General features: G+C 42.7%; 1 protein-coding gene across 1 annotated transcript in view; it reads left to right on the plus strand.

Moving 5' to 3' along the window:
- CRIP2 (cysteine rich protein 2) overlaps positions 1-12,704 on the plus strand; it is a 93,353-nt gene extending 80,649 nt beyond the window's left edge. Inside the window, exons 7-8 of the mRNA XM_056546472.1 lie at positions 4,553-4,610; positions 11,776-12,704. Coding sequence (XP_056402447.1) covers positions 4,553-4,610; positions 11,776-11,843 — 126 coding nt within the window. The 3' untranslated portion in view covers positions 11,844-12,704. The remainder of the gene's footprint in view (positions 1-4,552; positions 4,611-11,775) is intronic.
- Positions 12,705-14,150: the final 1,446 nt, after the last annotated feature.

Consider the following 14,150-nt stretch of genomic DNA (forward strand, 5'->3'; position numbering starts at 1 on the left):
TACCATAGGATATATTTAGCCAACTAAATATATAAGATAAGTCTTATCTTATATAAACACACCTAAATATGGCAACAATACAGCCAAGTAGGCCTCCGCACGTTTGGCTTCTTTCTTATCATGTTAAAGGGGTACTCCCGTGGAAAACTTTTTTTTTTTTTTAAATCAATTGGTGCCAAAAAGTTAAACAGATTTGTAAATCACTTCTATTAAAACATCTTAATCCTTCCAGTACTTTTTAGGGGCTGTATACTAAAGAGAAATCCAAAAAAAGAAATGCATTTCCTCTGATGTCATGACCACAGTTGCTCTCTGTTGACCTCTGCTGTCCATTTCATGAACTGTCCAGAGCAGGAAAATATCCCCGTAGCAAACATATGCTGCTCTGGACAGTTCCTAAAATGGACGGCAGAGGTCAGCAGAGAGCACTGTGGTCATGACATCAGAGGAAATGCATTTCTCTTTTGGATTTCTCTTTAGTATACAGCCCCTAAAAAGTACTGGAAGGATTAAGATTTTTTTTAATAGAAGTGATTTACAAATCTGTTTTAACTTTCTGGCACCAGTTGATTTTAAAAAATTAAAAGTTTTCCATGGGAGTACCCCTTTAAGTCCTCATTGCAGTATATCCCTAGAATAAGGGCCCGTTCACACCACGCAATCGCCAAGCGGAGAAATTCCGTTTGGAAATTTCGGTGCAGCTGCCTCCCGTTGTTTTCAATTGCATTCTGCCGCACCTTTTCAAATTCTGGACTCCGGGCTTTTGGAGGTGACTTGCGCAAGGGGTTACGTGTGGCGAGCCAATCCCTGTAACTCTATTCTGAGAGCAACAGTTCGGGCAGATGTCGTGGTCATTCCGGTGGGCGCTAGGACCGGATCGTAAATGCGCTATCTCACAGACGTGTTTATTCTTTCATCGGACGCCGGAATCGGGGATTTCCGAGATAAGAAACTTTGCCGTGTGCACAGTACAGCAGAATCCCATTGGAATCAGTGGGACTCTGCTGCAGCGGAATGTCCGTGCGGAATATTCTGGCGGAATTCCGCACGCGTGAACATATCCTAAGGCCAGGTTCAGATATCGTAGTCATTCCGGTGGGCGCTAGGACCTGATCATAAATGCGCCGTCTCACAGACGTGTTTATTCTTTCTGCGGACGCCGGAATCGGGGATTTCCGAGGCAAGAAACTTCGCCGTGTGCACGGTGCAGCAGAATCCCATTGGAATGTCCGTGCGGAATATTCTGGCAGAATTCCGCACGCGTGAACATACCCTAAGGCCAGGTTCACATAGCGTAAAATGTTCGTAATGTCAGCCCCTGGAAAACACGGGTGGGCATTCCGCACATTTGAAAATCTTGCGGGCGCTAAGACCGCTCGGAAAGGCGTTGTCTCTTAGACGGCAATGCATTTCCGAGCGCAATCCGCAGAAAATACAGACAAGTCTATTCGTTTCTGCCGACGTGTATTTCCGCGGCAAAAACACCTGCTGTGGAAATTTCGCCATGTGCACAGTGCGGCAGAATCCCATTGAAATCAACGGGACTCTGCTGCAGCGGAATGTCCGTGTGGAATGTTCCGCTGCATTAACGTTCCCTAAAGGTACGTTCACACGAACGGATTACCTGCAGAATTTCCGCAGCACATTTGCTGCAGAAGATCCGCTGTGGGTGGGTCCGAAGGGAAATCTGCAAATCTGCCTCCATTGCAGATTTTTTGCTGACCCATTAAACTCAATCCTCTGCAGATTTTCTGCAACAAATACGCTGTGAAAATTCTACAGGTAATCCGCCAGTGTTAACGTATCCTAACGGGAAAATACTGCCAAGATTGACACTGATAATAGGGGAGAGCGTCTTTAGTACAGTCAGCGAAAAGCTATTGCAAAACTACAACCCCCAGAATGCCCAGACAGCAGAAAACTATTGCAAGACTGCAACTCCCAGCATGCCCGGACAGCCTTTTGGCATGCTAGGCGTTGTAGTTGTGCAACAACCGGAGAGCCACAGGGTAATACAAGCTCCTGCGTCTGCTCCTCTGCCGTCAGTGAGATGTGAGTATTCTTGGCGTCCGCCGTCGGTGATTTGGCGTCTTGGCGGTGTCATAATGAATTTGGACATCCCTAATATGTGTTAGATGAATAACTGCTCGTTCAGGCGGTATTGTCACGAGCGCCTTCAATTACGCCGCGCCATAAAGGATCTTATTGTTTCCAGGAGTCGGAGGTATTGAGTGTCCCCCCATGATTAATTCAGGCATTGTTGTTCTCCAGATTCCTTTACAATGGCTGCTCGGCTCCGTCATCTTGTTACCTTCGGGGAAGCTGTTAAACGTTTATATCATTTGTCCGCCGGTTATAATAGGGCTTTCCATTTTCCTGATGTGTAATGTCTACTCGGCCCTGGTGTGCGCGGTAATGGGAATGCATTTACGTTCGCAGGACGAGACGTTTATGCGGCCAAAATCATCAGTACACAACTGCCTCCACCAGGTGGAGCCGCAGGGCTGTGCAAATTGATATAATATGTATGAATAATATCATTACTAATTATTATTGTTATTAATAATGTTTACAGCAGAGTTTCCCAACCAGTGTGCCACAGGCTGTCTGGCCATGCTGGGAGTTTCAGTTTTGCAACAGCTATTTGGCTCACTTTAGGGAATCACAACATACATTAGCAACATTTCTCTAAAAAAAATGCATTTTGAATAAGAAAATGCATCAAAGCTGCACTTAATGGGAACTAACAATCAACTCTCAAAGTCTGAGTTCACCCAAGTGACCTCCAGTCCCAGCAGCTTAATTAATGATCAAACACCACACCCTCAGCCATAGGATTTATGGCGGATGTCATTTCTGAGATGGAATTGCATCCAATATGGAGTCTAACCCAATGCTTGCTACATCAGCTAGAACAGGGCTGCATAAGGCATACACAAGAACCTCTACATTATTATCTTGTAATAACCCATGCTGCACTACATGAAAAAAAAATCCTGGAGTGTTTTTTTTAAATAGGAATTGTTTAAAGGGGTACTCTACTGGCCAGTGTTCGGATCATTTAGTTCTAAAAGCTGTGAGCGCGCTGCGGGGGTTGGCCATGCCCCCTCAATGCAAGTCTATGGGAGGGTGCGTGGCTACCGCCACGCCCCCTCCCATAGACTTGCATTGAGGGGGCGTGGCTGACGTACGCACGCAGCGTTTAGAACTAAATGTTCCGAGCGCTTGCCAGTGGAGTAACCCATTAAAGGGGTACTCCACTGGAAAAAAGATGTTTTTAAATCAACTGGTGCCAGAAAGTTAAACAGATTTGTAAATGACTTCTATTTAAAAAAATCTTAATCCTTCCAGTACTTATCAGCTGCGGAATACTACAGAGGAAATTCTTTTCTTTTTGAATTTCCTTTCTGTCTGACCACAGTGCTCTCTGCTGACACCTCTGTCCATTTTAGGAACTGGAGAAAATCACCATAGCAAACCTATCCTGTTCTGGACAGTTCCTAAAATGGACAGAGGTGTCAGCAGAGAGCACTGTGGTCAGACAGAAAGGAAATTCAAAAAGAAAAGAACTTTCTGTGGAGGATACAGCAGCTGATAAGTACTGGAAGGACTAAGATTTTTTAATAGAAGTAATTTACAAATATGTCTAACTTTCTGACACCAGTTGATTTAAAAAAAAAATGTTTTCCAGTGGAGTACCCCTTTAATGTTCCTTCAATGTGTTCCAATAGCAATCCTCAATGTATGTATATAAATCTTTAGTATCCAAGGATGGTGAAGTGTTGGTAGTTGGTAGAGAAGTCTAATTCCAGCCATGCATGCAGGACCGCAGTCAGCCATGTACGCATTTTTCCCAGTCACCCCATTACCATGGCTGGTATACATACTTATGTCAGTGGGGAATAAGCAGCTGACACCTCTGACATCCCAACACACCAGACGGTGGGTCCTGCCCTAGCATGTATGGCTTTACATTCGTTTTTGCATATGAACTGGCTCCAGAAAGTTTTGTAAATTACTTCTATAAAAAAAAAAAAAAATCTTAATCCTACCAGTACTTATTAGCTGCTGAAGTTGAGTTGTTCTTTTCTGTCTGACCACAGTGCTCTCTGCTGACACCTCTGTCTGTCTCAGGAACTTTCCAGAGCAGGAGAGGTTTGCTATGGGGATTTGCTGCTACTCTGGAAAGTTCCTGAGACAGACAGAGGTGTCAGCAGAGAGCACTGTGGTCAGACAGAAAAGAACAACTCCTCTTCAGCAGCTGATAAGTACTGGAAGCATTAAAAAAAAATAATATACGTAACTTACAAATCTGTTTAACTTTCTGGAGCCAGTTGATAGGAAAAAAAATTTTTCCACTGGAGTACCCCTTTAAATGGTTACGAATGGCAGTTCAGCCTCGCCTGCAGAAATCTAAATTCATCCTTAGGGGTGAAAAAGTCCTCATGTAACTCAAAATCTGTGCAAAATGAGTGCAATAGAGTTGAAATTGACTATAGCTTCCAGCATTACTCGATCCACCTTCACTAATAATCCTGTTTATTTCTTTCAGCATGACGGGCAGCCCTACTGTCACAAGCCTTGCTACGGGATTCTTTTTGGACCAAAAGGTAAGTCTACAAAAATGTGAAAAGAGGGAAATTCACAGAATAAGGTGGGGGCGCTCTCTCATGTGTGATGGGGGCGTGGTAGGATGGTCAGAAACCACTGCACTCAAGGTTATGTGATGTCCCGCTGAGGTTATCAATGGCGACAGCACCTCACCTGGGGAGTGTGAAGTGGAGGATAGTAGCGGCAGTTGTGCTGCTCGAAAACCCCTGTCCGTATCCGCGAAAGGGTACGGAAATAATGAAACCAGGAAAAGGAGAGGAAAAAAGGGGGTTCTAAACGAAAAAAGGGGGTTCTAAACGAGCGCTACTGCTTGAAGAAAAGAATTCGGAATGCCAATGTAGCACAGGACAGTTTATTATGGTTTAGAGCAATAGGACAAGGTGTTTCGGCACCAGCATATGCCTTCTTCAGGTCCACAAAACAAATAATTTAGGCGTCCTGTAGCCTGTGTTATGCTGTGAGGGCACAACACAGGCTACAGGACGCCTAACATAACTGCTTTCTTTCAGAAACAGCGCCACTCTTGTCCTCAGTTCATGTGTGGTATTGCAGCTCAGTTCCATTGAAGTTAATGCAGCCGAGTTGCAATACCACATACAACCTGAGGACAGGTGTGGCGTTTTTCCTAGTAGAAAGCAGCTTTGTTTTTGTTTTTTTGTTTTAAATCCAGAATAACCTCTTTAATGGTTTGTCCAACAGAGGCATGTCCAATAAATAGCTCCAGCATTAAAACTTAACGTTTATTTGCTTCAAATATACTCAAACAGGAATGTGTACACAAGACAATAAGAATCACAAACTGCGTGCCACAACATACATAATAGCAAACAAACACTGAGGATGCTTGAACCAAATATAATACCAATGCTTTTGTCAGTAAAATATCCTGGCCCCAAAAACAGTCCCTAAACTCGCAATGTTCCAACATGTTTCTTTCCCCCTGTATTGTGATAATGGGGTTCATCAGGGGACTAAATAAACAGGAAAGACAGTGTTAAAAGCAAACAGAAACCTTGGCTATAGTTAGGGATGACCCGATACCAGTATCAATACTTTTTTCAAGTGCTCACTGATACCAAATACTGATATCCCCCCCCCCCCCATAAGGTTGAAGCCCCCAGTAAGTAGGGCCCCCCCCCCCTTATTGGGCAGAAGCCTCCAATAGTTAGGTACAGAATCACCCCCTATTAGGTAGAAGCCCCCCAGTAGTTAGGTAGGGAATCATCCTATTAGGTAGAAGCCCTTAATAGCTAGGTAAAGAATCTCCCCTATTAGGTAGAAGCCTTCAATAGGTAAGTAAGGAATCCCCCTATTAAGTAGAAGCCCCGAATATTTAGGTAGGGAATGTCCCCCTATTAGGTAAAAGCACTGAATAGTTAGGTAGAGAATCCCACCGATTAGGTAGGATCCCCCAATATTTGATAGGAAATCCCCCCTTTTAGGTAGAAGCCTTCAATAGGTAAGTGGGGAATCCCCCCATTAAGTAGAAGCCCTGAATATTTAGGTAGGGAATGTCCCCCTATTAGGTAAAAGCACTGAATAGTTAGGTAGAGAATCCCCCCGATTAGGTAGGAGCCCCCAATATTTGATAGGAAATCCCCCCTTTTAGGTAGGAGCCCCCAATAATTTGATAGGAAATCCCCCTATTAGGTAGAAGCCTTCAATAGGTAAGTAGGGAATCCCCCCATTAAGCAGAAGCCCCTAATATTTAGGTAGGGAATGTCCCCCTATTAGGTAAAAGCACTGAATAGTTAGGTAGAGAATCCCCCCTATTAGGTAGGAGCCCCCAATAATTTGACAGGAAATCCCCCCTATTAGGTAGAAGCCTTCAATAGGTAAGTGGGGAATCCCCCCATTAAGTAGAAGCCCTGAATATTTAGGTAGGGAATGTCCCCCCTATTAGGTAAAAGCACTGAACAATTAGGTAGAGAATCCCCCCTATTAGGTAGAGAATCCCCCTAGTAGGTAGGACCCCTCCCCCCCCCAATGGATGAGATCCAAGTAAGTAGGTATTTCCCCCTATTAGGTAGAAGCCTCTAGCAGGGAATCTCACCTAATAGGTAGAAGCCCCCAGAAAATATGTAGGTAGGAAATTTATTGGAGGGCTATATGAGAGCGTCACCTACCTCCAGCGTGGTCCAAGGCTGCGGTGTCCAACCTGTGGCCCTCTAGCTGCAGCAAAACTACAACTCCCAGCATGCTCGGACAGCCAACGGCTGTCTGGGCATGCTGGGAGATGTAGTTTTGCAACAGCTGGAGGGCCGCAGCTTGGACACCCTTAAAGGGGTACTCCGGTGAAAAAAAATTTTTTTTTTAAATCAACTGGTGCCAGAAAGTTAAACAGATTTGTAAATTACTTATATTAAAACATCTTCATTCTTCCTGTACTTATTAGCTGCTGAATACTACAGTGGAAATTCTTTTCCGTTTGAAACACAGAGCTCTCTGCTGACATCACGATCACAGTGCTCTCTGCTGACATCTCTGTCCATTTTAGGAACTGTCCAGAACAGCATATGTTTGCTATGGGGACTTCCTTTTACTCTGGACAGTTCCTAAAATGGACAGAGGTGTCAGCAGAGAGCACTGTGCTCCTGATGTCAGCAAAGAGCTCTGTGTTTCAAAAAGAAAAGAATTTCCGCTGTAGTATTCAGCAGCTAATAAGTACAGGAAGGATTAAGATTTTTTTATTAGAAGTAATTTACAAATCTTTTTATCTTTCTGGCACCAGTTGATTTAAAAAAAAAAAAAAAAAAAAAAAAAAAAGCTTTTCACCGGAGTACCCCTTTAAGGGGATATCCCAAGATCATGTGGATAGGTGATAAGTTTGACCCCAACATGCCACAAGAACAGGGGTCCCTTATTCCCGCAAGTAGATGGGTCCCGGTGGTCAGACCACCACCCATGAGATGCTTATCTACTATATTCTCTATAGGCGGTCATATTGTGTGTAGGCAGATGTAGCATCAGACATGGAACGATCATTTTTTCCTAATCCTGGATATTTGAGAAAGCGAAAATGACCTTCTATAAGGCGAGACGAATCTCCATGGAGGGAGAGGAGACATCTGTTAGTGACTGTATGCTAGATATACACATGTGCACTTGGCTCACAGAGCGCCGGGTTCCTTTCCAGTCTGCACTGTCTCAATCCGTCTCATATGTTGAATGCCGATGATGTATTTTCCCGGGGTGGGGACACATTTATGTGGCAATGGACGAAAAACAAGCAAACAAGGCGGCATCTCATCTATTCATAGAAAAAGGCGCAACCTTGTGCGTAAAAGAAGAATGTTATTTCTGGAATAATGGTGGTTCTGTATATGTGAATGATCCAGGGTCCCACAGCCGCACATCTCCTGTCTTATTCATCATGTCCTATACTGTACTACTACTACCTCTACACAGCCGCACATCTCCTGTCTTATTCATCATGTCCTATACTGTACTACTACTACCTCTACACAGCCGCACATCTCCTGTCTTATTCATCATGTCCTATACTGTACTACTACTACTACCTCTACACAGCTGCACATCTGCTGCCTTATTCATCATGTTCTATACTGTACTACTACTACCTCTACACAGCTGCACATCTGCTGTCTTATTCATCATGTCCTATACTGTACTACTACTACTTCTACACAGCCGCACATCTCCTGCCTTGTTCATCATGTTCTATACTGTACTACTACTACCTCTACACAGCCACACATCTCCTGCCTTATTCATCATGTTCTATACTGTACTACTACTACTACCTCTACACAGCCGCACATCTCCTGCCTTGTTCATCATGTCCTATACTGTACTACTTCTACCTCTACACAGCTGCACATCTCCTGCCTTGTTTATCATGTCCTATACTGTACTACTACTACTACCTCTACACAGCTGCACATCTCCTGCCTTATTCATCATGTCCTATATTGTACTACTACTACCTCTACACAGCCGCACATCTCCTGCCTTGTTAATCATGTCCTATACTGTACTACCACTACTGCCTCTACACAGCCACACATCTCCTGCCTTATTCATCATGTCCTATACTGTACTACTACTACCTCTACACAGCCACACATCTCCTGCCTTATTCATCATGTCCTATACTGTACTACTACTACCTCTACACAGCCACACATCTCCTGCCTTGTTCATCATGTTCTATACTGTACTACTACTACCTCTACACAGCCGCACATCTCCTGCCTTGTTCATCATGTTCTATACTGTACTACTACTACCTCTACACAGCCACACATCTCCTGCCTTATTCATCATGTCCTATACTGTACTACTACTACCTCTACACAGCCACACATCTCCTGCCTTATTCATCATGTCCTATACTGTACTACTACTACCTCTACACAGCCACACATCTCCTGCCTTATTCATCATGTCCTATACTGTACTACTACTACCTCTACACAGCCACACATCTCCTGCCTTATTCATCATGTCCTATACTGTACTACTACTACCTCTACACAGCCACACATCTCCTGCCTTGTTCATCATGTTCTATACTGTACTACTACTAACTCTACACAGCCGCACATCTCCTGCCTTATTCATCATGTTCTATACTGTACTACTACTACCTCTACACAGCCGCACATCTCCTGCCTTGTTAATCATGTCCTATACTGTACTACTACTACCTCTACACAGCTGCACATCTCCTGCCTTGTTCATTATGTTCTATACTGTACTACTACTAACTCTACACAGCCGCACATCTCCTGCCTTATTCATCATGTTCTATACTGTACTACTACTACTACCTCTACACAGCTGCACATCTCCTGTTTTATTCATCATGTCCTATACTGTACTACTACTACCTCTACACAGCCACACATCTCCTGCCTTATTCATCATGTTCTATACTGTACTACTACTACCTCTACACAGCCGCACATCTCCTGTTTTATTCATCATGTCCTATACTGTACTACTACTACCTCTACACAGCCGCACATCTCCTGCCTTGTTCATCATGTCCTATACTGTACTACTACTACCTCTACACAGCCGCACATCTCCTGCCTTGTTCATTATGCTCTATACTGTACTACTACTACCTCTACACAGCCACACATCTCCTGCCTTATTCATCATGTCCTATACTGTACTACTACTACCTCTACACAGCCGCACATCTCCTGCCTTGTTCATTATGCTCTATACTGTACTACTACTACCTCTACACAGCCGCACATCTCCTGCCTTGTTCATTATGCTCTATACTGTACTACTACTACCTCTACACAGCTGCACATCTCCTGGGTGTGATTCTGCATCTCAGTTCCATTGAAGTGAATGGAGCCAAGTTGTAAAACCACACCCAACCTGGAGACAGACAGGGAGCAGTTTTTGAAAGAAATAAGCAGTGTTTTTCTATTCCTGGATGACCCCTTTAAAGACACAAGCCATACATGTGCACCCTTGTCGCCACCCTGGTGTATGAAGTGCATTCACAAGCTGAAAGTGCATCATACCTGGTAAGTACCGGCTGCTGAATACAGACAGGCTGTATAGGCAGAGCACCAATAACACTGATCAATGCTATGCCATGCCTCAGCATTGAACATTGTTTACAGTCATAAGACTGGAGACTAAAAAAATAGCGAATACATATTTATTTATTTAGTTACTATTACTACTCATATATTGTTGTCATATCCCGACCTCCTATCCCGTCATCATATATTGTTGTCCTATCCCAACCCCATATCCCGTACTCATACCCCGACCTCCTATCCCGACCTCCTATCCCGACCTCCTATCCCGACCTCCTATCCCGACCTCCTATCCCGACCTCCTATCCCGACCTCCTATCCCGACCTCCTATCCCGACCTCCTATCCCGACCTCCTATCCCGTCCTCCTATCCCGACCTCCTATCCCAGCCTCCTATCCTAACCTCCTATCTCGACCTCCTATCCCAACCTCCTATCCCGACCTCCCATCCCGTCCTCATATCCCGACCTGTAATATGTGGACTAGGTATTGAAATATCTCCAGCCGTACGGAAGTTATGTGGGAACATACATTTCCCATTGATTTGTATGGGACATTAAACAAAAACCCCGACCCTCATAAATGGGGGTAGTTAAGGGTTAAATTAACTATCCTATATTTTAAGTGGACATATAAGTAACATGTGACCAAGTATTATCGAAATATCTCCAGCCATTTGGAAGTTATGCAGTAACATATATTTCCCATAGACTTGTATGGGACTTTAAACAAAAACCCTGACCCTGGCAAATGGGGGTGGGTAAGGGTTAAATCACCTATCCTATGTTTGTTGTTGACATATAAGTAACATGTGGCCAAGTTTCATGTTAATATCTTTAGCCGTTTTGAAGTTTTTGTGGAACATACATATATACATACACACATACATACACACACACACACACGTTGAGTTTTATATATATAGATTTATTGTAAGTGTTAATAAATTTGAATATGCTCCTGTCCTAATAAAAGTCTCAGGCTATGTTCACACGATGGAATTTCCATGCGGAATTCTGCACGGAGATTCTCCAGCGGCAGAGTCCCATTGAATTAAATAGAGTCCAGCAGAGTCCCATTAAAAGAGTAGTGCAGCAAAACATAACTTATTACCTATAGGATAGGAGATAAGTTATAGATTGCGGGGCGGGGGGGGGGGGCGAGCTCTGAAATCCCCTACAATCTCCATTTTGACACCCGCAGGACGCCACGGCCGACACGCCACCTCCATGTATCTCTATGGGATACATGGAGGAGACGTGTCGGCCAGCGCTCCGTGCGGGAACACGCCCTTCAAGGAGACTGCCGTTCAGGAGATCATGGGGGTCCCAGCGCTGGGTCCCCCCCACGATCTAAATCTTATCGCTCGGATAGGGGATAAGTTATTTTTCACAACGGAACTCCCTTAAAATAACAAAGCAGCAGTTACTTGCTGCTGATTGGCTGTGCTGGTCACATGACCAGAAAACTAGCGTGGGATCGGATAGTGAACAAAGCTGCTGCTTTGTTATTTTAATGTATCTGATGACCTTAACAATAAAATCTAAAAGCGGGATGTAAAATCTGACGAACCACTTGCAAGCGCTAAAACAGCAAAAAAAACGTACGAGTAACGATTTGCTCTGTATTCCAGGTGTGAACACGGGTGGAGTGGGAAGCTACATCTACGATAAAGAACCCGAGATGAAGGCTCAACCCTAAGGACCACTCGCCCGCCTCCGGCTGCGGGAGACTCCTCCGCGCCACTCGTACCATTTCTACCCGATAAGACTAAAGCTGACGCTGGGAACGTGTAGATAATAAACCCGTAGAGCAGCTTCAACAAGCAAAGTGCACTCCTTACAATTGGGTATTTTGTACTGAACACTATAGTAACCTACATAGAGTATAAAGAGTCTTGTGCTGTATGAATAGGGATCTATGTGCTACTTAAAGATTTCTCCTTCTGTTTTGTTCATCTATAAGGGATGTTTATGGTATTATATGTAAAAACGACAAGTTCTTTGCAATGTGTCGCAGACAACGGGGTTACTAGTGGGTTAAACGAGTGGGCTGGTTACAGTGCGTGCTACATATGTGGCATCCATTGCTCACAGCCACTCAATAGTGCCAAGTAGGATCACATGACATGTCTCGAGATTCCTTAAAAACTTTCCGCTTCTAAGGCAGTGTTTCCCAAAAAGGGAGCCTCCAGCTGTTGTAAAACTACAACTCCCAGCATGCCCGGACAGCCTTCAGCTGTCCGGGCATGCTGGGAGTTGTAGTTTTACAAGAGCTAGAGGCCCCCTGGTTGGGAAACGCTGTTCTGAGTCATGGACTTTGTCAGTATTATTAGGCTGTCACTACCAAATTTCGGGAAAATAGCGGATCCATCTTTATCATCGTCTACAAGTCATTTAAGGGGTCACTCGAAGAATATAACTTATCACCTGTCCACAGTAGCATCTGCCATCTTGAGGCCAGCGATATTGTATCTGCTACAGAGCGCCGCCCACTTTACTGTACCGTGTCAATGTAATGTAAGCAGCAATGCCACACCAACAGAGTAGAATATATATATATATATATATATATATATATATATAAAATATATATATATATATATATATATATAAAATATCTATATTATATATATTTTATGTATATATATTTTTTTTATTTATATATACCGTGTATATATATATATATATATATATATATATATATATATATATATAGGGTCAGTACTTTCCTCAGGGAGAGGACACCTCTTCAGGTGTAACGGAGATTCAGGTTAGGCCAATTAGCACTCCGCAGGCATTCTGGGTAGGGGAATATGCAAAGCAGCTCATTACACCACCTTTTCAGGTAGTATTTCCCGGTATCAGCTTGGCTCCTGTTAAGGAATATAAAAAGCTGATCGGGATTTATGCTAAGCCAGACTACTTCCCTTTTGGGGAGTAGTCTGGCTTGGCATAAATCCCGATCAGCTTTTTATATTCCTTAACCGGAGCCAAGCTGATACCAGGGAACACTACCTGAAAAGGTGGTGTAATGAGCTGCTTTGCATATTCCCCTCTATAGATATATATATATATATATATATATATATATATATATATATATATATAATATCTAAAAAAAATAATATATATATATTTATATATAAATATAAAAATTATATATACATAATATATATATATATAATATAGATAATATATATATATATATATATATATATATATTATAGAGATATATATTTTATATATGTGTATATATATATATATATATATATATATATATATATTCTACTATGTTGGTGTGGCGTACTGTGCTATATATATATATTCCTTCTCTTCAGGTTTCAATACCAGTGCAAAAAAAGCCATCCAAACAGCCCTGTGTGACTTAAGGCCTAAACCAGTGTCTCTCCAGCTGTCGCAAAACAACAGCTCTCCGCCATCGGCCACAGTGCCACAGGCTGGACGCCACTGGCCTAAACACCAATCTTTTATACCTTTCCCCTGAAAATAAAAAAACCTAAAAAAAATAAACATATTTCCCTGATTTCAGATGCAGAATTCTAGTGCTCGTGTTAAATTACCCTAATAAAATGACATTGAATATAACTGACATAAACTAAAGGGAACAATTGTAAATACTTTTTTTTTTTTTTTAAACACTTACTCAATTGTGCTTTTAAAGTGACCGAGCAGTGATAGGAAATAAAGAAAAATCAGGAAAAAAATAATAATAAAAAAAATGAAATAAATAAATAGATTAATTAATAAATATATAAATAAATAAAAACGCATGACTATTCTGCATGTTAGTATAGTAGGTCCCCGTCAACCAGACACTATAGCATTGGGATGGTTGGTGAATATATAAGATTTCCATGGCTGGTATTAAATGACTGTTGGGTTACTGTAGTCTAGAACACTCAGTATTTGCCCATTGAACACGTGGTATCACCCCCATCATCCCGGCTGCCCTAACACCTAATAGGGTATTGTTAGATCTTTAGCT

This window comes from Hyla sarda, chromosome 11 (assembly GCF_029499605.1).
Source record: "Hyla sarda isolate aHylSar1 chromosome 11, aHylSar1.hap1, whole genome shotgun sequence".
Taxonomy (NCBI): Eukaryota; Metazoa; Chordata; class Amphibia; order Anura; family Hylidae; genus Hyla; species Hyla sarda.